This window comes from Xenopus laevis, chromosome 1L (assembly GCF_017654675.1).
Source record: "Xenopus laevis strain J_2021 chromosome 1L, Xenopus_laevis_v10.1, whole genome shotgun sequence".
Taxonomy (NCBI): domain Eukaryota; kingdom Metazoa; phylum Chordata; class Amphibia; order Anura; family Pipidae; genus Xenopus; species Xenopus laevis.
Window position 1 is genome coordinate 189427654 of NC_054371.1, and position 24324 is coordinate 189451977.

The 24324-nt window shown below is 36.4% G+C and overlaps 1 protein-coding gene across 1 annotated transcript in view; it reads left to right on the forward strand.

Annotated features, from left to right (window-relative positions):
* The window catches only part of fbxl17.L (F-box and leucine-rich repeat protein 17 L homeolog), a 357109-nt gene that overhangs the window by 203353 nt on the left and 129432 nt on the right, over positions 1–24324 (forward strand). Inside the window, 1 exon segment of the mRNA NM_001127772.1 lies at positions 17140–17216. Within this exon segment, the coding sequence (NP_001121244.1) occupies positions 17140–17216 (77 nt within the window).

Genomic DNA, 24324 nt, shown 5'->3' on the forward strand with positions numbered 1-24324 from the left:
CACAGGGAGGCCAATTTAGCAAAAGTCAAATTCTCAAATGTCTTCCTATTTTGAAAAAACTTGAAAATCTTGAATGTGTGCTTATTTATTAAAAAAAAACTTGAATTTTAAAAACAATTGCGTTAAAACGTGAAAACAGCTTCAGTCTGCCAGGTCAAATTAATCTTGAAAAATAGAATTAAAAATAGCTTTTATTCTACTAATACAACTCCCACTGACTTCTACATGAACTCGTCAAATTTTCAGCTTTTACATTTTTTGTGCTTACTAAATGTTAAAAATATACGTTTAGGAAACTCGAGTGACATAAGGGGTTGCAGTTTGCTGGCGAACACTGAATGTAATGACAGCTGGAGGGATTAAACTGTTGAGTGGTGAGGAGGAGGAGCTTACACCCGTTAAACTGTCGGGTAACCACAGGAATATTATTTGAGCTATGCAAAATTAAGTGAACATTGGTATTCCAGTGCTCATAGAGGTATCAATATGTTGCCAGTAATGTTACTGTAGGTCATGGGGCTCGGGTGCAGGCATGCAACCAGGCCCCCCTCCGTACACAATATTGGTGGTGGATTTATATGCATGCAAACTGCTGGCAAGTTGAAGAAGCTATTATTGGTCGGTGCATAATATAAAATGATTATATGAACAGGTTGCAGTGTAATACTTGGACATTGAGGAGGGGTCTGGTATTGTGCTACTATCTGCTTATATTATTGGTTCATGTTTGTTGGTGGGAATATGTGTGTGCATAGTTATTATCTGCAAATAATTATAGGTTTTACTCTAAATTTGAGTCTCTAGATACATATATCCCTAGCCACGATAGGACTGATCTTTTTTCCTTCAACCTAAAGTTTATTCCTGGATAACGGTGACTCTTGCTTCTTTGTTATAGTAGCAAAATAAATAAAAAAAAATTCAGAATAGTAATGGCAATGAATACACTGCAGTCACATTTCAGTTGCTTTGGAATGTGCAAATTATTTAATTCATTAGAAAAATACGCTTCATGTTTCAAAGTAAATCACATCTTTTAAAAAAGCCTCGACTGGGCTTGTAATGTAAATATGTATACGGTAGTCAGTACAGTTATTGTTCCTGCTCCATACGACAATTATATGTCTGTGCCCAAATCATTTGCATACAGAAATAATAAAGATTCAATTGAAACATACACATAATTGACAGTGTATCTCCCGTCTGGCTCTCCCACCCATCCTTGGGGTCTCAGCTGTCATACTTATGAGCCCTCTAAAGCTTTTTTGCTTTCTGTGCCTAACCACATCCTTTGGCCTCTACTAGAAAGTGCTCACTCAGACTTCTCAATTTCTGCCTTTCCTTTATCTGATTATCATCTGATTTCCTTTGTAGTCTCTCTCCATCTTATTCTTACATCCTGAAACATCTTTTTTGGACACCAGAAATATGCAAAGGACTTAGTTCTGCATGGAAAGCAGCAAATGATCACTGTTGTAGGTTAAGTTATAGAACCAAGTAATGATAGGACTTCAAAGGAGAAGAATGCAAATACTGTAGATTGTAAGCTTTACAGGAGAGGAACCTTGTTCCTCATGTGTCTCCAAGCACATCATCTTAATGGATAAAGTTATGTTGACTTATTGGATTTTTTTTCTTGCTTCTTTTCTATTATTGTATTGTATTAATAAAATAATGTTTGTAATAATTTAACAAGCAATTCAATTCTAGCAAAGCTCCCTTTGTTAGATATCTCAGAGGGACTGCAGATGATTCAGTGTGCCTGCATTCATGAAGAGCTCCTCAAACTGTGTTTATTCAAAACAAAAAGAAAAAAATGTATATCACACTTCTTCATAAAGTTAGAATAAAAATTACAGTTTATTAATCCCTTAAAAAGCACCGGACGCTGCTGTGGAATTGACGCCTAAGGCATGTCATAAACATAGGCCTATGATTAAGGGGGTGTTCCCGAAATGCGTTAGGAGTCCATTCCACAGCAGCCAAACATTATTTTTGTTGGTTTGTTGTTTCTTCTGTAATTGCAAGATCAGCATGTTTGTTAGTGATTCATTTTGCTTTTTTGTGAATCATTTTTTTAATATAATAAATAATATAAATGTATTTTTTTTGTAATTTTGTATTTTATTACCTGGTATGAATTAACAGCACAGTGTTTCTGTGATAGTGTTCTGGCTTCTTTAAATTATTAAATTAGCTTTGATAAAGTTAAATTTAACTTGGCATGGTTAAAATATGAATGCAAGACGTGCCATTTGAGATGGTTCATGTTTGTACCAGACTTACTTTACTGACAGCTTGTGAATTGGAAAATGCAATGAACTACAATATAATTGTTTGCTGCGTAAACATATACTTCCAATATTTTATCCTTTATTAATTTTTTTTGTGACTTTGCAAAGTCTGTCCCTTTGTAAAGTATTAATGATTACTGTAAATAATAAAATGCATGAAAATACCTATTCATTACTAGGTTGGAGCTCCAGAAAGCCTTAGTGAAGCCTGGCAGAGGTGAGGTCATGCATTGGCTTGGGGTTATTATAGACTTGGTTATAAAATGTGAAGACCTGTTGCTTGTGCTGTGTCCTGTCTTGCAGCTGTTATCTGAGCTTTGTCCAGGGCCAGCTTTGCAGCCAAGGCAATCTATGGACTATTCTAAGCAGTTCAGCCGGATGAGTGGCTCTAATTCCTGTTGGAGCTGCTGCTGAGAGACAGACTGTAGATAACTAACAATTAACCTGCTGTTTTATGTAACACTTGCTCTGACTGCTGAGCTCACAAGATCCGGTTGGGTTATTTGATGCTTATTTCTTTTATTGACAGCATTTTGCACCTTGATGCTATGCATTATGCTAATGTGAAGTCTGAGAACCAGCTGGCATCCAGTAAAATCCACCTTTTATTGTGCATTGCAAGCTGCTTAGACCAGCATGGTCACTTTGACTACCGTGGAGAAGGCCACTTAATTGTAATTTGACTGTAAAATACCAAAACCCCCTTAAAAGTTTTGTGTCTTCTACGTAAGTAAGCCGAATAAACCCACTACCCCCCTCACACTACTCAATTCCATTTCTGGCTCCCTTCTTTATACCAAATGTATGAGTGCCCAATACACATAAGGTACTGATTTTCTTCTCTGCACTGTCTATGGGGAGGAATGAAAGTCAGTTAATTATATTGGCTGGCTACAGGCAATACAGTGCAGTTTACAGTGCCTGTAAACTGCACTAGTTCTATAAATACTCCATGTAGGGCATGAGGGCTGAACCTGTGTTTGATCAGATAATATATTGAACCCTTTGCACCAGGTATAATATTAGTTCAAAGTGTTAAATCTTCCACATTATTCTTATATTTTTTTACAGCTTGGTTGGGATGATTCTACTTTTTACAAATGTCGCCTTAATGTAATAGAAGTATAATGGCCACAGACAGTGCCTAATTTTGCAACCTGGGGCACTGGCTCAATGCTAAATTTCTCAGGTGGCTTTCTCGAATGGTAGTGGGCCAAATGAACCCTTGCTAATGAGATTCTGTAATATTTGCTGCAGCTGGTCTGCTGCCCCGTGAGCATGGTTACGAGTTTCCTAAAATGAAGTATAATTGCTTATTCATCTATAGATTAAAATGTTTAGAAATATTTGTAATTTCAAATAGAAAAAAAAAACCTTGTGACTTTCCATGTTTGCTTCTCCGTCTCTGTATCAATGGTTAACGTTCCCGTCCATCAGACATAGTCAGCATTTGTTTGTATGAAAAAAATATGGGGATAAAATGAATGTGGACCCGCAGAACTCATTCAAATGTTAATTTAGAATTTTGTCAAGCTCTGCATTAATGTTTCTGATGGAGCCATTGCCTTTCACACCTCTGAGGTGATTGAAACTCAGGCCTTTAAAGTGAGGTCTGATAACCAGCATATGGCATCTCCAATTAGCTTCACTTTGCCCTGAAGTGCATCACAAACAGTAACAAGGTCTCACAGGACCTCTACTTTTGCAAGCTCCGTAGTCATTTTTCCTCATTAGTTCCTTTCAATTGCTACTAATGCCATGTACCAAACATCTGACTGATAGACAACAAAAAACATGAAAAAAAGGAAAAGCTTCGCCAGTTCTTCATATAATTATTTTCAATAATTCAAGTTTCTCTTTGATAGTTTCCAGGGTGGTATTTTCTTTTTTCCATTAACCTTTATTCCATTTTTTTTACGGAGTTTTAGAATTTTTTGGAAGTGAAAAGTTTTGATGTAGAATCAGTACACGTTTAGCATGAATTTCATGGCTAGTGCAGATAACAGCCAATTACCAGTGTTGCCATTCATTTGGCTTTCTATTTTGTCTAGTGGCCTTTAACAACAGACAATAGTAGTTATCTTTTAATTTTTTTAATTATAATTTAAAATGTTATTTAATTTTCATTATCCAGACATTTTTGTGCATTGATAAAAAGCCATTGTAGCTGTCTGGATCTGCCCAGTCTAGAACTGGGAACCTCCTGTTCAGGGGCTGCTGCTCCTCTTGGCTAAGCAATGGGATGAAGTAGTGTCAGTTCAAAATGATAAATAATGGTGATGACTGTTCATGACTTTCTGACTCCACACCTGTCTAACCTTCCCGTTCTGGTCTCTCTGATCCAGCCAAGAGTGCTTTAATGGACATGCTTAAAAATACCTTTAATTGAAAAATTACCTGCAGCTGGAACAGGTTTGAGCCAAGATTGAACAGTCATGACCATTAATTACCATCCTGAAATCCCACTGACTCCAGTGACTTAATCATGAGGAGCTGCTGCAGCCCATGAGCAAAAGGTTCCCAGTTCTAGACTGGGCAAATCCTAGCAGTAGCTTTAAAAGCTTGTGCCACAGATGAGCATACTTAAATTTATAATGATCAGTTAAAATAATAACATGGAGAATAAAAAATTAGTGTAAAACAATTGTATACAATGCTGAGGATTTTTTTTTCTTTTTGTCAAACAACAACATAATGATGAACCAAAATCTAAGATAGTGTAAGTATAACTTGCATTTTTGGGACAACTTCTAGCTTTAATAATGAATGTTTTTATTTATAATTCACCATGCAGGTTTGGCTCAGTATCCAACAAGCTAGAACTGAATAATTGAACCCGAACTCTCCATCAGAAAGTAACTCAACATATTTGGATTGAAGTTGTCCTCCCCTAGTAAAAGAATCTATCCAGAACATGTAATATCATATTTAAAAAGTCTCATATATATTAAAACCCAATGATCTATCCTAATGTAGTTAAAAGTGTTATGTGTTAAAAAATATTGTGGTCGCTGAAATGGCATATAGCAATTTCTGAACCACAAAAAACCATACATTCAGTAACAACTTTTATTGAGTGCGCATACTGTACACTCCATGATTAGGTCTTGTGATGAACTTAAATTTACCATAAGGTGTATATTAGAGGGAACACAGGGGGCCAAAAATTCCCTCAACATAAAATTACATGGTAAGAACACAACAGACATTACTGATGAGTATCTTGAGATGTAATAAGTACAGGATCCAGAACAGGAACAAGAATTAAGATATGTTATAGTTTGTAGAACAGCTACATTCACTATGCCTCTTATTTGATATCACTAATTATTTTTTCCTAGTTGCATGTAGCTTTCATTTTCCTATAAAGGGTTAATGGAGGAATAGAATATGATTTCTCAATACTGATGATACATTTCTAGGTACACTGATTTTATGATAGCGCAAGATAGGAATTCTAATTAATTGCTTTCCGCATTTTGTGTCAAGAGCCTGATTTAAGGTATGTTTGTGGGAACCTGGAGAAGTGTGTAAAAATGAGAAAATAGCTAAATGGAAAATTTAAGCTCTTGTCCTTCAAAATCTTCAACTTTCCTCAATTTTGTTTTGACGTCTATAACATTTCATTTTGACAGTAGACTAGAAAACTGTACCTGAAGGAAAATGTATCAATCAATCAAGCTGCTTTACTGGGTGATTTAAAAAAAAAATGTTGCAGGTGTAATAAGATTAGGTAATAAAATTGGATATCTGTATATAACTCAACACTTCAAAAGGCACAGTCCTCAGTTTTCCTTTAATTGTTTTTCTGCGTGGAGTTTAAATACTTATGTAACTATCTTTTTAATTTACATCTTAATTGTTTTCATATAATTTTAATTGTTTTCATATACATGTATTGGACGTGGGAGTGTCTGCGTTATTTGATAATCATCTCTTAAAGCTACTAAAATCAATTGAAGTATTATTACTTTGCCATCAACATGGATTTATGCTTGCTTAGTTAACATAAAGTGCAAAGTATCTATGGAGTTTTTAATGTATCCAGTTCATGATATACAGTATCTAGAGTGGTGTCTAAGTATAATGAGCTGGACTTGCTGAGTAATCTTGAGAACATTTACCCACTCATCCAAGCGACTTCTTGCACTTAAAGGAGAAGGAAAGCTTCAATCCAAGGGGACATGCCAAATGTTAGGGCACCCCCAAGGGTTGTTATGACTTAACAGATACCCTAGACCAGTGCTCCTGTTAGCAGAAAACTGCACCCACCCGGGGGCAGTTGCGAGTGATTGTTCTTCTTTCTTTGCGTGGGCATTCATGCACAGAGTTATACAGTACATTGGACTTTACTGTGCATGTGTGCATGTGTCATTTGCTAGATTCTGAACAAAGAACAAGGGAGGATAGTGCAGTTTTCTGCAAACAGGAGCACCAGCCCAGGGTATCGGGTAAGTCATTACAATTCTTGGGCGGTGCTTCTTGGATTGAAGATTTCCTTCTCCTTTAAGTGCAAGAAGTCGCTTGGATGAGTGGGGAAATGTTCTCAAGATTACTCAGCAAGTCCAGTTCTTTATATCATGAAAAACTCTCTAGACACTTTTCAATTATGAGTGAGCAGTCTTCTTCCTCCCTTGCTTTTTCTTCAAAATCCAGTGGCTGACACATTCACAGTAGAGTGAAAAGGCTGGCTTTTTTTTAAGTCTGGCGCTTAACTCTACTTCACGCTCACGCAAACAAAGAAGGAAGGAAGAGGATTATTCACTCACAAGTGCCCCAGCCTGGTGCAGTTTTCTGCTAACAGGAGCACTGACCTGGGATATCAGGTAAGTCATTAAGATCCTTACATTTGGCACCCTCTTGGATTGATACTTTCCTTCTCCTTTAAGCCCTTGAGATATGAAACTGGATGCAATGAATAAACCTACTTCTATGTGCTTCGTACTATAGTTCTGTGGTTTAGACAAATTGTTATAGTGCAACACAGTTGGGTGTTAGCAATTGTATGTGGAGGTCATCTGATGTTGGAGAAATCTTTGATTAATTTTGTTTGTTTGTTAAACCTATTAGTTGTGTATTTAGCTTGTTTACTGAGCTGCCTAAAAATACTAAATGTCACAGACACAGACTCTGGTCTGACTATGTTCAGAACAATTCTTTGACTTCATATGAAAACCCTGTTCAACTGATCACATTGTTCATATATGCAGTCTTTTCAGTGGGTCAAGGGGCATTTTTTCTTATGGCAATTTTTTTGTCTTGTGACATTTTTGGCTTGGTGACTTTTTTGTTACGGTAAATTTTTCGGCAGTGAATTTTTGCTGCAGTTTCATGAGAAAATTAGCAAATGGCAAATGCGGAATTTTGCTGCGATTTCATAGCAGGTGAAAAAATTCACTCATCACTAAACAAGAGCAAGCAGCACTGCCATCAACAGACTTTATTGCCATTTGGAGCTTGTACTGTACTTTATCAATGCCTCTATTAAAAATATTGTCCCTGACTGAATACGTTTCTTCATAACTCAATATCTATAAATTAGAAGTTTGTATTCTATATAATTTGCACTTTACATAAATCCATGAAGAGACCAGTTACTACAGTAGGTCTATCTCTAAGTTAATTCTCCTTACAGCTGTTCATAATTTGGGTACAGAACAAAGGTAACAACAGGTCTTGGCTCAGTCAGTTATTTAGTTCTAATAAAAATATATTCTATGGCAGGTATAATTATATGACATTTTTCGATTGCGTAAACTTGGTGAAAAGTGGAAAGGGGACTCACTTGCACACACAATAAAAGGCATCCATGGTTCAAATAATTGGTGTTTCATGACTGTTGTGCATTTAAGAGAAACATCTATATAATACTAAAGACTTTTTTTATGTATATATATTTTTTTTATTCCTGGTAGACATTTTTACAAATTGAACATGAAATGAGATTTCAGATTGAATATATCATTTCTTAAGAGTAGCATATTAAAAATATTTTCATTATTCTGGTATATTTTGGGAAGTTCATTTTCTGTCTGCATAGCTTATGAAACATATATTAAAATGTCACCAGCTTTCAGATGAATTGGCAGAGCACATGGAAAACATATTTTGGAGGTACTAGGCACTTTGAAGAAATATGTTTCTATGGTTAAGATTTGATTTTACAGCAAACACTAGATCAGTTTTAATGTTCACGTCTTGAAAGTGCTTTAATGCAGAATCACTCACTGTGTAAGGAAAGTCAAATAGGATGTTAAGTATGTTTAAATTATGGAAGTGCCTTTGTTAAGCCATCACAACCCTCATTGTGAGGTGAAATATTTCAACTCCTTGTCTGATGTCCCACGTTTTAGCCAGAGGATTAGGTTCTACTGACTAAGAAATATATCATGTAACTGAATCATTATATTTTTCTTAGTCTGGCCTGAGATGTATTGCTGAGTTTAAAAAAAAAGTAACCTCATTTTATATACTAAATATACTAAAAAACAGGGTGTAAAAATATGTTTCATTTGATATATACACACACTGTTGAAAAGTTTGCACCAAGAAATGCTAGGTTGAATAGACAAACTAATAAAATATTTACAGGTATGGCAACTGATATTTGAGATGTTTATGTCCTGGGTTTTTTTTATGTATGGATTATTTCTCAAATGTTGACTATCAAGCCTTAAGGATGCTTAAAAAAGAAGAATTTAAACATCAAACCCAAAAGGATAGTTTTGCCAAACAAATGGAGTTGAACAGTTTAGTTAGTATCAAATACAAGGTACCACCTTGTACAATGCAAAAGCATATCAGTTGAAAAAAAAAATTTAGAATTTTTTTGTTACCTAAAAAGGACCTAAAAAAGGAAATGACATGCTGTATTGGAGGATAATGGGTTTTTGGGATCTCAATTCTGTAAATTCCAAAAACATTCACTTTGAGTGCATGTTAATTTATATAAAAATGATAGTTACCTTTCAGTTTATCCAGAAATCACATTATTCAGAAAGCTCTGAATTATGGGATGGCCATCTCCCATAGACTCCATTTAATCTAAATAAATCCAAATTTAAAAAAATATATATTTTTTTCTCTGTAATAATAAGACAGTAGTTTGTACTTGATCCAAACTAAGAGATAATCAATCCTCGTTGGAAGCAAAACCAGCCTATTGGGTTTAATTAATATTTACATGATTTTTTAGACTTAATGTATGAAGATCCAAATTACAGAAAGGTCCCTAGCATCCTGGATAACAGGTCCCAAACCTCTACCTAAAGAGAGCTCTTCCGGAAATGGCATTGCTGTATTTGGAGCTTTCACTTTCAGAATAATGGGGGTTTGGGATCCCAATGCTGTAGATGTCAAAAGAATTCACTTTCAGTTTGAGCACATTTATCTTCATATTTAATTATAGTTACCTTTTAATATATATATATATATATATAGCATTCCAAGGTTACACGCACACCGTATTGAAAGTCAATAATTTATTTATTAGCACATTAATGCATCCGCATCGACGTTTCGGTTCATGGTCTTGAACCTTTCTCAAGATGCTTTACCATATAAAATTTAGCAATAGAGTTACAAAATTTAAACCAAACATAATCCCGCCCATCTAGTGACACCACGGCAAATGATTGGTGGAATCCAACGTCTCAATTATTACAAAAAAATAATATATCAATGAAAATACAAACATATTCATACTTAAAGAGAAGGAAAAGAAAAAGAAAAAATTGTCGGGTGGCTTGAGAGGAATCAGATCTTATGATTTTGCAGAAATTAACGCTGGTCTAGAAAACAATTAAGTGAGCAATACTCATTGAGTCCATTAGGTGAAATAGTACCAAGTGTTTTAATCCAAAAGGATTCACGTTGCAGTAATAGCCGTGATCGGTTTCCACCCCGTCGGGACATGGTCAATTGCTAAATATTTAAAAGTGGGTAACCCATGTCCCATCTCTAAAAAATGTTTAGCCACTGGTTTAGTGGTCTTATTATCTCTAAAAGCAGTGTTAATTGCCGATCTGTGGCCATCGATGCGTAATCTGAGCATGAGGTCTGTCTTGCCGACATAGGACAAGGACAAGTGATCAAATAAATGACATGTGTGGTTGTGCACGTAATATGGTGTCTAATCAAAAATCGATGTCCTGTTCGAGGATGTACAAAGCTTGTCCCGGGTGTCATATATCGGCAAGACAGACAGGAGGGGCATCTGAAACAACCACACTTATTAGAAGATAGCCATGATGGTTCAGGTTTTGGTGGTAAGTAACTTTTAACGGGATCTCCCACTACTAATAAATCCCTCAAATTTTGGCCTCTGCGAAATCCAAACATAGGGGGATTGGGACTAATCTTATCTAGTTGTGGATCAGCTTTGATAATCTTCCAATTTGATCGAACCCTTGGTGAATGGAAGGGGATAAATTATTAAACTGTGTGGAAAGTATTAAAGGGCAAGAATTACTATTATAGTTTGATGACGGCAAAATTCTATTTCTTGCTGTGTTGAGTGCCTTATCCAAATCTTTCTTACGATAACCACGTTCCAAGAAACGTGTAGTCATTTGTGCAAGTTGCTCTTCACAATTGGAATTAGAGTTATTTCTCAACACCCTGCAATACTGTGATATTGGTAATGAGCGTTTCAAGGCAGGAGCATGGCAACTTGAAGCATGTAAAAGGGTGTTTCGGTCTGTTTTCTTACGAAACAAAGTATATTCCAATTTTGACCCCAAAAATTTCAAATTAAGATCTAAAAATTCCAATTCTGTGCCGCATTTAGATGTAAACTTAATTGAGCCTGAGCTCCGATTCAATTCTGATATCATGCCTTCAAAGCTCTCCACAGTACCCTTCCAAATTAATACAATATCATCGATAAATCGTTTATACAGTACATCACAATATGGTGATGAAATTTAGACAAAATATGGGCTTGCTCAAATTGATGCATGTATAAATTTGCATAAGAGGGGGCCATTGGCGCCCCCATAGCTGTCCCAGAAGTTTGTTGGAAAAATTTATCTTCGAAACGGAAGTAATTAAAGTTGAGGCACATGGTTAATAATTCTATTAAAAAACCAATGGGGGGGTCCCTTATAATCAGGAAATTCTAAAAGGGATTTCTCTACAGCCATCAAACCATCACAGTGTGGAATACTGTTATATAAGCTGACTACATCAATGGTAGCCAGTAATAAAGTGTCATCCTCTGGAAGAACAAGATTTTTAATACAATCTAAGAAATGGGGAGTGTCCCTTAAATATGATTGTGTAGTTTGAACCACTGGTTGTAACACTTGGTCAATGTATATACCCAATGGATGTAATAGGCCATCCCTAGCAGACACAATAGGCCTGCCAGGTGGTGCAATAAGGCTTTTATGAATTTTAGGAAGGGCATATAAAATCGAACAAATAGGAAAGTCCTGTCTTAGATATTCATATAATGTCTGGTTGATCCAACCATTGTTTAAAGCTGATTGTAATAAAGTATCAATATGCATTTTGAATATCTTGACAGGATCTCCCTTAAGCCGTTTATACACCCTTTCATCCGACAATTGAGTAAAAATTTCCGTTCTGTAATCACTATAGTTAAGGATCACTATCCCCCACCCTTATCTGCGGGGCGAATAACAATAGAAGTATCTTGACGTAGAGAATCAATGGCTAAAGTTTCTGCCCTTGTCAGATTATTGTGAATTCTTTGTTGCTTAGTACATAATTGGTCAATTTCATGATCCATTGCCTGCTTGAAGAGTTTAATTGCCACGTTCTGTGTGGGTGGACAAAATGTGCTCTTAAGTCTCAAATTGTTCGCTACTTCAGAGTTTTCCCGATTCTCCCCACCAAAATGATCTTTCAAATTCAAGGTCCTAATGAACCTAAAAAAATCAATGTCCCATTTAAATCTGTCAAATTTGGTGGAGGGCACAAAACTTAAGCCTTTTTGTAATAGGGATAACTCAGCATCTGTCAGTGTATGTGCCGAAAGATTGAACACTGATGTGGTTATTATTGGCGCGATCGTCCTCTTCTTACCCCTCCTTGTGGGGTACCTTTTCCTCGACTTGATGAAGGGGGAATTGGTGGACGCGTTTGCAGCGTATCTGTTTCTAAAAAATTAGATGCAGATGATTGTGTGCCCGATGTTCCCCCATCCTGTGTAGTATTAGGAGGGATTCTGATATTATCATCGGGGTCAGAGTCCCCGGAGCTAGAATCAACTGTTTGTAGGGAGCGTGGGCAATTATGGCGTTCCTTGAATCGGCGTGGTATAAATTTAAAGGGCTGTGTCTTGTCCCCGCTTAGCCACCGATATACTTTGTGTGTGGAATAATCTTCATTAACCTTGCGCAATTTATCTCGCTTAAAGCAAAGAATATCTGCCTTATAGGTTTCTACTTGCGCATTTGTGGCAGCCAAAATGTCCTTAGAAGAATCGGCAGTAAGTAAATTCTGGTGTTCAAGTTCAAATGATAAAAGAGACTTACGTGCCTTGGTTAATTCCACTGATACCTCCTCGATGACGAGTACCATGAGGTCCAACGAACACCGGTTAAGGACGCCTGTCCATTTTCTGCAGAAGTCCGGGTTCCACCTGCCAATCGTAGGCATATTGCGAATGCGGAAACCCCGCGGAATTTTCTTAGCCCGATAGTAGTCGGAGAGGAACAGGCCATGCAGGTCCAAGTCAGTCACGCGTTGTTACCGACATCTTTGATATTGGTACTGGACGGTAATTCAGACTGTGTCCCTGCCCACAGTACACGATCGGCGTCGGCTTCAGATACATGCCACGTCTCAGCATAGTCTGACAGGAGACCCGCTCGTTCCGCAAAATCCTCCATGGTGGGTTAGGACTGTTTTAATTCAAAAATAGAATTCACAACGGTGCTGGACTCAGTTATCCAATTCAGAATAAGACAAACAGCCTCCGTGTAAGTCCGCACACGTCACTTCATATATTACTTCGGGTGCAGTGTGTACAAACATATTCATACTTAAAGAGAAGGAAAAGAAAAAATTGTCGGGTGGCTTGAGAGGAATCAGATCATAAGATCTGATTCCTCTCAAGCCACCCGACAATTTTTTCTTTTTCTTTTCCTTCTCTTTAAGTATGAATATGTTTGTATTTTCATTGATATATTATTTTTTTGTAATAATTGAGACGTTGGATTCCACCAATCATTTGCCGTGGTGTCACTAGATGGGCGGGATTATGTTTGGTTTAAATTTTGTAACTCTATTGCTAAATTTTATATGGTAAAGCATCTTGAGAAAGGTTCAAGACCATGAACCGAAACGTCGATGCGGATGCATTAATGTGCTAATAAATAAATTATTGACTTTCAATACGGTGTGCGTGTAACCTTGGAATGCTGTCTACTACAATCTACACACTGCACCCGAATATATATATATATATATATACACACACATATACATATACACACATATACACACACACATATACATACACACAGGTTGGGGTTTTCCGGATATAATTTGGATCTTCATACCTTAAGTCTACTAGAAAATCATGTAAACATTAAATAAACCCAATAGGCTGGGTTTGCTTCCAATACGGATTAATTATATCTTAGTTGGGGTCAAGTACAATGTATAGTTTTATTATTACAGAGAAAAAGGAAATCATTTTTAAAAATTTGTATAAAATGGAGTCTTTGGGAGACGAACTTTGTCATTTGGAGCTTTCAGGATAACGGGTTTCCGGATAACTGATTCCATACATGTATATTATCCTGTTAAACCAATGCAGAAATTCATTTTAAAAGTTCTATGTTTCCCTAAGAACATTAAGGAGAAAGCAGGGTTCTGGCCTCTAGTTTGCAATGATTCCCAACATGCATTTCTATTTTTCCATAGCGTTCAATAATATGGCTTTTCCTTGGTGTAGATGGCGTATTTCTGCTAAAAAGGCAAATACCGGCGTCTTGTGGAGGATGTTGGCTCGCAAGCGCCCCGTAGGAATTGCTATTGTGCATATTCCATTATTTTCAATAGGGCTTTATTTTGCACTCGGTTGTACTTTTTAAAAAAACCCACGTGTGACGCTGCACTTAATGTCTTAGCAGAATGATACGTTTTAAATGGTTGATGGTAAATACACCTTAATTGTTTTTAGCCTTGTCATATATAGTCATATATATAGTCATATATATAGTCATATATATAGTATAGCCTTTGGGGAAGTCTTTGAAGCTGAATAGGGCAAAAGGGCACATGTTTACATAGCAGATAAATGATACGATCTTTACAATACAATGGGTTTAATACTTCACCAGGGAGATAAACGGGGGTCAGATGTTTCTTACCGCTTTCTACAGAACTATAGAATAAAAATCTTTCTCATATAAAATAAGGCATTTGTTGCCAAGAATCTGATTATCTGTCAGTGTTGGATGAACATATGTAAACTTGAAAAGTAAAAACAAAAGATAAATCGCTTTAAAGGCTTTTCTCATGAAATACTTCCATTAAGGAAATGATGGGAACAATACATTGTACACAACTTTAAGCAGAATTTCCATGAAGGAGAGATGGTGTGATAAACTTCCCTGTAGTAAGCGCTTCCAGACGTAGTTGGAGATCTGTCCAAACAGAATTAGTATGAAATCGTTAGAGTTACAATCTGCATATCTCAAAAAAAAATCTCTTGCAGAAGTGGAGTCCCTGGGTATTGAGAGTTTCCTGTGGTAAGAATCTGACTTTGTAATGTGTTAAAAGAATGCCTATTTGCTGATAAGTGTTGTTTAGCTTTCCTGTTCTTTTCATTTAGTTTTTTAGTTTTGGTTATCTTTAATCATTTTTTTCGTTTGCCATGACTTATTTTGAATATCTGTACAATTATGTGAAAACTGTACATAGTGGCAAGAATCTGAGATATTTTTGTAGGGTTTTCTCTACTTTTCCAAAGCAGTATCCATCAAAAGGTGCCTTCTTTAACTGGCATGGGGATTCTGTAGCATGGAAGATGAATGTGATATGACTAAGAGCTTTTATTTATTTGACTTTGTCCAGCAGGTTTAATTGATTTCACTCTGCGCACATTACAAAGTCAGATTCAGGATTCAGGGGCTTTCCGTTCTTTCATGTACGATTTCTTTAGGATAAAAGCAGCAATACTTTCATCACTGCCAATTATACGATGTTATGGTATCTAAATAGTTTCTATATTTATAAATGGCCTGGTGTATTACATTACACATGTTATTGGGCTTAGATTAAGCTTCCCACAGTTAACAACATTTGCAGTTGTGCTCTTCGTTTTAACCACTGAATGGCTTCATGCAGATATTGAAGAAAGTATTTTTTTTAATAGTATTACGGCTAGCTTAAAATAGATCAGTGCTTTTAAAGTTGCAGTAAAAACATTAAATGTTTTATTTGTCTAAAACTATTATGCTAATATCACATGGGGTATTCTGACTGCCACTGCTCAGTTATCACTGCTTCCTGTATTATCATTTGGGGACAGGTTGGCTGAAACACACTTAGGGGCTGATTCATCCAAGGTCAAATATTAGAGTTTTTTTTTAAATTCGAATGAACTCGAATGGCTTTGAAATTTGAATAGTATATTATTTAAAAAAGAAATTGAATATCTAAAACTCGAACGAACATTAACAACCCGAAACATCAAACTGAATTTGAATTCAATTAGACTAAACTCGAATCGAGTTTTTTTCTCCAAAAAAAGTTGGATGTCAGGAAGGCTAATAACAACTTCAAATGGGTCATTGGACCTATGCCATTGACTTATACTAGGGATGCACCGAATCCAGGATTCGGCCTTTTTCAGCAGGATTCGGATTCGGCCGAATCCTTCTGCCCGGCCAAACCGAATCCGAACCCTAATTTGCCAATTAGGGTCGGGGAGGGAAATTGCGTGACTTTATGTCAAAAAAACCAAGGAAGTAAAACATTTTTCCCCTTCCCATCCCTAATTTCCATATGCAAATTAGGGTTCGGATTTGGTTCGGTATTCGGCCGAATCTTTCGCAAAGGATTCAGGGGTTTGGCTGAATCCAAAATAGTGGATTCGGTGCATCCCTAACTTATACATTACCTCGGCAGGGTTTAGGTGGTGAATAGTCAAATTCAAATTGTTCCCATTGTCCAGGTATGATAAATCTCGAATTTGAGTTTGGATTATTCCCAAGTTTTGACTAAAAATACAACTAGAAAATTTGAATTTCTAATTCGAACCTTAATAAATCTGCCCCTTAGTGGTGACTGTAAGGTTCTTACATCTACCTCTCCCAGTATCTACTAATGCATATCAACATCTGCCTACCTATCAGTCATTACCATAAGCAACTTTGCATGCAAACCTGAGACCCATTTATTTTATTGTAGGTATGGGATCCATTATCCAGAAACCCATTATGCAGAAAGCCACATACTCCATTATATATATATATATATATATATATATATATATATATATATATATATATATATATATATATACACACAGTATATATCCAGCATTCTGGATAACAGGCCCCTATCTTCACAACCTTGGATAAAAACCTTGGAGATAGAAACGCCATATAGTGAAGTATAGCTTTTTAATTGTTAATAAAACAGCCACCAACCAGGTATACTAACAAGATTTAAAATTAAAACAGCATTGAACAAATGTTCAGTCCAAGTCCACAATATTAATTCCTCTACGCGTTTCACGTGGTCCTCCAACGTTCCTTAGGATATCCTCCTGTTACTAACAGCTTCATGCTTTATGGGGAAAGTGGGATTTTATGCATCAAAGTGAATTTTATTATAACTTGCATTTTTTATACTTATGCAGGTGTGTGGAAGTGATTGCTAAGGAGGGGCGATCTCTCAAAGAACTGTACTTGGTGACTTGCAAAATCACAGATTATGGTAAGTTTATGATGTACTTGACTTGACTACTGGTTTCACACAGGACTGGGGTTAATATATAGAAATTGCATGAAAATTATGAATCTGTTTACTTTAATGTGCTTCTGTGTCCCATATAAGTGAAATTATTCTGTGCTGAAACAATTTCAGTTATTTCTCCCTATTTTGAGCCTCTAATCAAGCTAAATTCTGATGTTTCATATGCCTGAGATTCCTTTAGATAACAGAACAAAAAATTTGCCAAATGCAACTCTTTTATTAAATTCTGTTTCGAACAGCTGAAGGCAAATAAGCAGTTTTGAAAAAGCTGGAAATATAATTGATTATGATGTATACAGAGTTTAGAGCTCAAATCTCTATGGAATGACTACGATAAAATGTCAGGTCCTGTGAAGGTCCCACATTTATAGAGAATAAGTCAAGTAAATTCTGACTCTTTAGTGATGGTTCAGTAGCCTAAATTAGTCACTTGGCTTCAGTTTTGGTCTTCTTGTGTTTTTATTTTCCTTCCTTCTTTTGTATAATTTCTTTAAACAGGGAGAAGATACTGGAAAGAGTGGTAGAAGTGAAATAGGCAGTAGATGATGCATGCAACTGTATGTGGGTGGGGGAAGAATCTCATCAGTAAGATAGTTAAACTGTTATCAGCTGCAGGGAGAGTCTTTGTTGAATGAATTGAAGTGAAGATTTATAGGAGGAAGGATGGAATTTAAACATTGTCTAGTCTGGTGGTCTACTCTTTCTCTGTTTGTTTATATGTCGGACTTAATTAGCCATTAAAATTGTCCTTTTTGTTTCTTTGTACACTACCAATAGAATCTAGGGATTCTGAGTAGTTTTGGAAAGGTTCATTTTCAGATGTGGGTGCAAAATACTCTTAGATACAGTACTGAGCTTTTTCAGCTTAGAATCAATTTTTTGACTTCTAAAGCATTGAAATGCCACATTGGGCTTGCAGACCTTCAGTATGACAGCCCTAGTCTAGAATATCTAATGAAGGAAGTTATAACCCAATGCATGCCTTGTGTTATGGTGCAAAGTGACAATGGCTCTCTGTTTTAAAATGTATTGAAATTAAAATCCAGTAACTCTAAGGTAAGCAGTGAATGATTATTTTCTGGTAACTCGTCAATTTCTGGAACAAGTTTGTGCTGTAGTATAAGTGCATGACACATGTCAATCCTATACCTTTTTCAACTGTGAGGGGTTGTCTACATTTCTGGGGCTTCAATGTACTATATACAATATGGATAAAGCATAAGCTGCCAAAATTCTGAATGTGTACTCTGTGTAGGAGACTAATTCATGGCTGACATATCTCTACCCATAATTCAGAACCCTTGTAGGTAAATTGTGCAACTAAATGGTGAAAAGGCCATGTACCTTTAACATGGGAGACACTATTATGACATTTATGCGCCTCAGGGTTCTGAATTTTGAGAAGAGATATGATGTCGGCCATGACAAATGGTCTTTGTGTCTGTCCCTCTTCCCAGTATTTACTCTCTCAAACCAAAGCTCTGGTTGAATAAGGAATATAAACACTATTATGTAAAATTCTACCACTTACAATTTAAAGAAGTGATGGTGCACCAAGCTAATATGGCAGCTGCTATCCTAAACACACAGAGAGAGCTTCTGGAGCTGTTTACTCAGGTATGGTGAAGCATTCTACAGAATAAATATAGCATTCTAGCTTGCACTACTGCTAATCTATTGGCAATGAACTGCCTCTGTAGCTTTCCTTCTCCTTCAAGTATGGCTGTAGAAAAATGGATCTGCTTATCTCCCATCATTCCGTCGATGCCTATGATATATAATGCTACATGTATTTTGCTTTGGTTTTATTTACCTATTTTCTTAACCAAACTGGAGTTGTTGTTCTTTGTTTTTGAGGTTGCAGAATTGATATACCCTACCAATGCATCATTAACGGTCTTGTTGCATTTCTTACCTTACCTGATATACCAGCCCTTTTACTGCACAGAGCACTAACAGGGAATTCTTTTTCTCTAATCTCTTTATTTTGTTCCCTAGAATCTTCTGCACGGTAATATACAGGCAAATTATTGACATTGTAGTAATATAGTGAGACATGGTATATTTTAACAGGAAAAAACAAGCTATAAAGCCAAAAAAGTGCTGACGAAAATGTAAATGTCAATTTTTTTCTTGAGTAAGGAAGTGTATTTTGCTAAAGCTATGAATAGCTATGGTATTTCTTGTTGGACGAAATGTGTGCTGTGAGCCCCATTATTCTTATTGCACTATTCCTTTGGTGGATCCCTAAACCTCTTTGTATAGATTGTTGCTTAATGCTGTCAGGATTCTCTGACAGATTCAATGTATTATGTCATTTATCACCTTACGAGCTTTTCAGCCCACACAAAGATGACATTTGGTATACAATAATTGAGCCCAAAGAGATCCAGCTTATACTGTATATAAAAACTTTACAAGTGGATAGGGATCGTGGAGCTCAACAATGCTTCAAGACCCAAGATTTGGCTTTTTTTCTCTTTTAATATTTTGTTTGTTACAATTTTATTATAGTTAGCGGTGTCACAATGTAGTTTCGTTGAATGAATTAGTCCTGCTTGTGCTGCATACTTTCCAGTCCAAATCAAGATCTAGAAAATGTTGTACTTCATCATTACTTCTTTCCAGCTTTCAGCCTTTACTAAGGAGAGCCCAGTGACGAAAGAGACATTTCTGGAACACTCCTATATGTAGAGCTGTCACCGCACTATACCCACCACTGGGAATTGTCACTAATATTTCCTATTCAGGGTCAGTGTTGTACATGATTAAAAGAACTCTAATCCGATCATTCATTTTGATATTATGTGAAAGATACATAGGGATACGTGTCTATGCAATAATAGAACTTCAGCTGTACTCAGGGGATTGAATGAGGCAGTATTATAGATAACATGGTAAGCTCTTTTAGCAGTCGTGTTTGTCCCTTTAGTTATGTTCTATCAGTATCGATCAATTTTCTCTACATCTGGCTGTAGCGAGTTATTTGTACATCAGTATACGTGTAAAGCTATAAACGGAACATGGAAAAAATTGTTTCAGTTCTCAAATAGAAATGGACACAAATGGGAAATGTGCCTTATTTAAAAAGAGAGTAAAGTAAAAGAGCTTAGGCCATCATGTGCACAGGGCATTCCTTCTATACATATATAAAAGGCACTAATTGGGGAATGTAATATGTTTCGCTAGCCCAAAAAAACCTGAGCAAAGACGCTTGTGAATGTTAGCGACCATGTTTGCTTCCTTTTTGACTGATTAAAGACCTTGTCGCAAAGTTGTTTTGTACGTGATTCAATTTCGCAAGCACAAAGTCTTTTTAACGACAAAATATTTAACGAAACTCCAGAGCAGGTGTTAATGCTAAGCCTTTGCATAGCAGAAATGTGCAATGTAATATTTGCCAGCGACTAATTTCACATTGCAAGCAGTGCTAAACATTCACAAAGACGCCATTTTAAATAACATTTAACCCATACCAACAAATTGGCAGGTAGAATTTATTGGTCTCCTGTTTAAAAACAAGCATGTTATTGGTTGTTATATGTTACTGCTACTGGGCAAAGTTAGTGCCTTTAATTCCAAATGGGGAATGGTATTTGCATGTACATATGAACATAAGAACTCCAATAACTGCCAGTGAGCAGTACTGGCCAATCAGCAACCAGCAGTGAGCAGTACTGGCCAATCAGCAACCAGATATTTTTGTTTTAGTGCCTTGAAAAGCAGCCATCAGAACTCCAAATGTTTCAGAATTACAACTCCTACTTTTAACTCATCAGATACAGGTATAGGACCTGTTATCCAGAAAGTTGGGGACCTGGGGTTTTCCGGATAAGGGGGTCTTTTCATAATTTGGATCTCTATACCTTAAACATTTAAACATGAATACAAAACCAACAGGATTGTTTTGCTTCCAATAAGAATTAATTATATCTTACTTGGGATCAAGGACAAGGTACTGTTTTATTATTACAAAGAAAAAGAAAATCATTATTTAAAATTTGAATTATTTGTTTAAAATGGAGTCTATGGGCCATTCCATAATTCAGAGCATTCTGGATAACCGGTTTCCAGATAACAGATCTTATACCTGTGGAAGGATGTTGGAATATGGAGCACCAACATTTTACAATATATTTACATATATCTCATTAGTTTCTAATAGACTATAGAAAACTCTGTTACTGTACAATCAACTAATTGACACGTGATATATTGAACTAATGTTTTGTCTCTTTAATTCAAGAAATAAGAAAATTTCATATAGAAATTGGTATATTAATATAATCAGTATATAAATGGGCATAGGTCTTGTTTTATAAAGAAAACAAAACATGGCACTACATAGTTACATTTAAAATATTATCAAATGAATTGTGCACACTCATAAATGCAAAACCACTGCAAGTTGAACACATTAAAGGGATACTGTCATGGGAAAAAAATTTTTTCAAAATGAATCCAGTAATAGTGCTGCTCCAGCAGAATTCTGCACTGAAATCCATTTCTCAAAAGAGAAAACAGATTTTTTTTATATTCAATTTTGAAATCTGACATGGGGCTAGACATATTGTCAATTTCGCAGCTGCCCCTATTCATGTGACTTGTGCCTGCACTTTAGGAGAGAAATGCTTTCTGGCAGGCTGCTGTTTTTCCTTCTCAATGTAACTGAATGTGTCTCAGTGGGACATGGATTTTTACTACGGAGTGTTGTTCTTAGATCTACCAGGCAGCTGTTAACTTGTGTTAGGGAGCTGTTATCTGGTTACCTTCCCATTGTTCTTTTGTTTGGCTGCTGGGGGGGAAAAGGGAGGGGGGTGATATCACTCCAACTTGCAGTACAGCAGTAAAGAGTGACTGAAGTTTATCAGAGCACAAGTAACATGACTTGGGGCAGCTTGGAAATTGACAAAATGTCTAGCCCCATGTCAGATTTCAAAATTGAATATAAAAAAATCTGTTTGCTCTTTTGAGAAATGGATTTCAGTGCAGAATTCTGCTGGAGCAGCACTATTAACTGATTCATTTTGAAAAAAAAATTTTTTTCCATTACAGTATCCCTTTAAAGCTCTGTAGCCACTGACAACACAATCAACATTTAATAACAACGTAGGCCATGACTTGGCTGTTGGAATGACTCTTATAAAGGGAATGCTGAGGCCTGTGCCCTGCTTAACAAAATGCTGAATCTGCTGCTAGTGGCTATATGTTCTATATTTGCAACATACAATAGGACTTTTTAAATAGAAAAATAAAATTATTGCAGTTGGTTTAAAAATGACATGAAACGTCAACCATAACAAATAAAGATAACAAAAAGTGAGAAATTTGCAATATTACCATTTCTTCATTTTTGAGCTTTGGTCACGTTAGATGTGGTACATAGGATGTGTTGTTGCATATGTTGATGATGGGAAAACATTTGTATTATGTAAATGACAGTTAAGGGAGAAGAAGGCAATTTCAGGCAACTACACAATATAAATGTTTTGCCACTGGTGATTCACGCTAATGCCAAAGAAAAGTTACATTTGGTCATATTGTCACCAACATATATTCTCCTGAAGAATTTCTCTGTTAAGATTATCCTGAACTATTAGAAGGCACATCTGTGGTACATGACTAAACATCTTGTATTATCCCATCATAGTTATTAATGGCTTTGGAATTTGATTGGTAAGCCAGTGCTCCATGAAGCAGGAATATGCTGGTCCTTTAATTAATAATGGACGTAAAATGGTATTTACTTATGGCGATCAAAATACTATATGCTACAGTAGCAGCACAGAAAGTTTAGCTCAAATTATGATTGGCTGACAACATGTCATACTTGAGCATTTAACGAAAACTTATCTGAACAAAACTTTAGGACCTGGTGGAATACATATTCTTTCATCTTGTATGGTACCTGTGGATTCCAGGACAGAAGAAGCAAAGGCCAGTAAGCTTTTGTAAGATTATACTATATAGATATAACTGGCACAGGTTATTACTTGGGATAACCTATATCCATATGAGGTGAATTTCTGTTCCTCCAAATTACTATAAAATACAATTATAAGATTGAAATAAAGGACGGTACTAGGGCACTCAATAACTTAGACTGTAAGCTCTTATGGGGCAGGGACACTCCTTCCTTATGTGTCTTTTACCACATGGCAGTTAGGGGTCTTTTATCAAAATTGGTATATGTGGAATTTTAGTGTTTTGGTTAGCCCATAGTGTTCAACAGGGCCCAGTGTCGGACTGGGGGGCCCGGGGCCCACCGGGACAGCTGTCTAGGGCCCCCCTCTGGCCTCCCCGTCCGGCCCCTACTTTGAAGTGCGCCGGCGCGCACGCACGATGCTGTACTCGCCGCATCGGCGCATGCGCAGGCTGCGCGGCGCAGTTTTTTCTTTCCGATTTGTGAATGGAGAGAGGTGGTCTGGCCCGGCGGGGGCCCATGAGGGTCGGGGCCCACCGGGTTTTTTCCCGGTGTCCCGCCGGGTCAGTCCGACACTGACAGGGCCTACACCCCACATAGTGTCACTTGAGTCCCATTTAGCTTTTCTAGAGCATATATTAAAGAGGTCATTTATACACTGCTGGGCAATAATCATTTAATTATACATATACACAATACCCTGCTATCCATATTGAGCTGGTTCCAATAATTCTGGATAATAGATGTCTTTCCTGAAAACATTTTTATATAAAGTATGCATAATGAATGTATTTTTTGCCTTTCTCCACACGTTTAGAACAAAATAGCTTTATTTGACCTTTGATAAATGAATGCAATTCACTTTCTTTTTAATGATAATGCTGTGATCACTGCTGGAGACCAGGTTTGCCATGATTGTAATTTTTCTACTCAAAATACCTTTGGGACCTTCAGTACAAGGCCTTATGATCAGAGAGCCCATGGTATGTAATGAAACCAGGCATTTGTAAGTTAGATCTTTTCAAGTTTAAATGGAAAACACAGAACATTCAATATTTCCATGGGCTAATTGTTCATATAGTATATTATACAATAATATAATATTTAAATACATTTATTGGTTCATGATTAAAATTTTCAATGTAC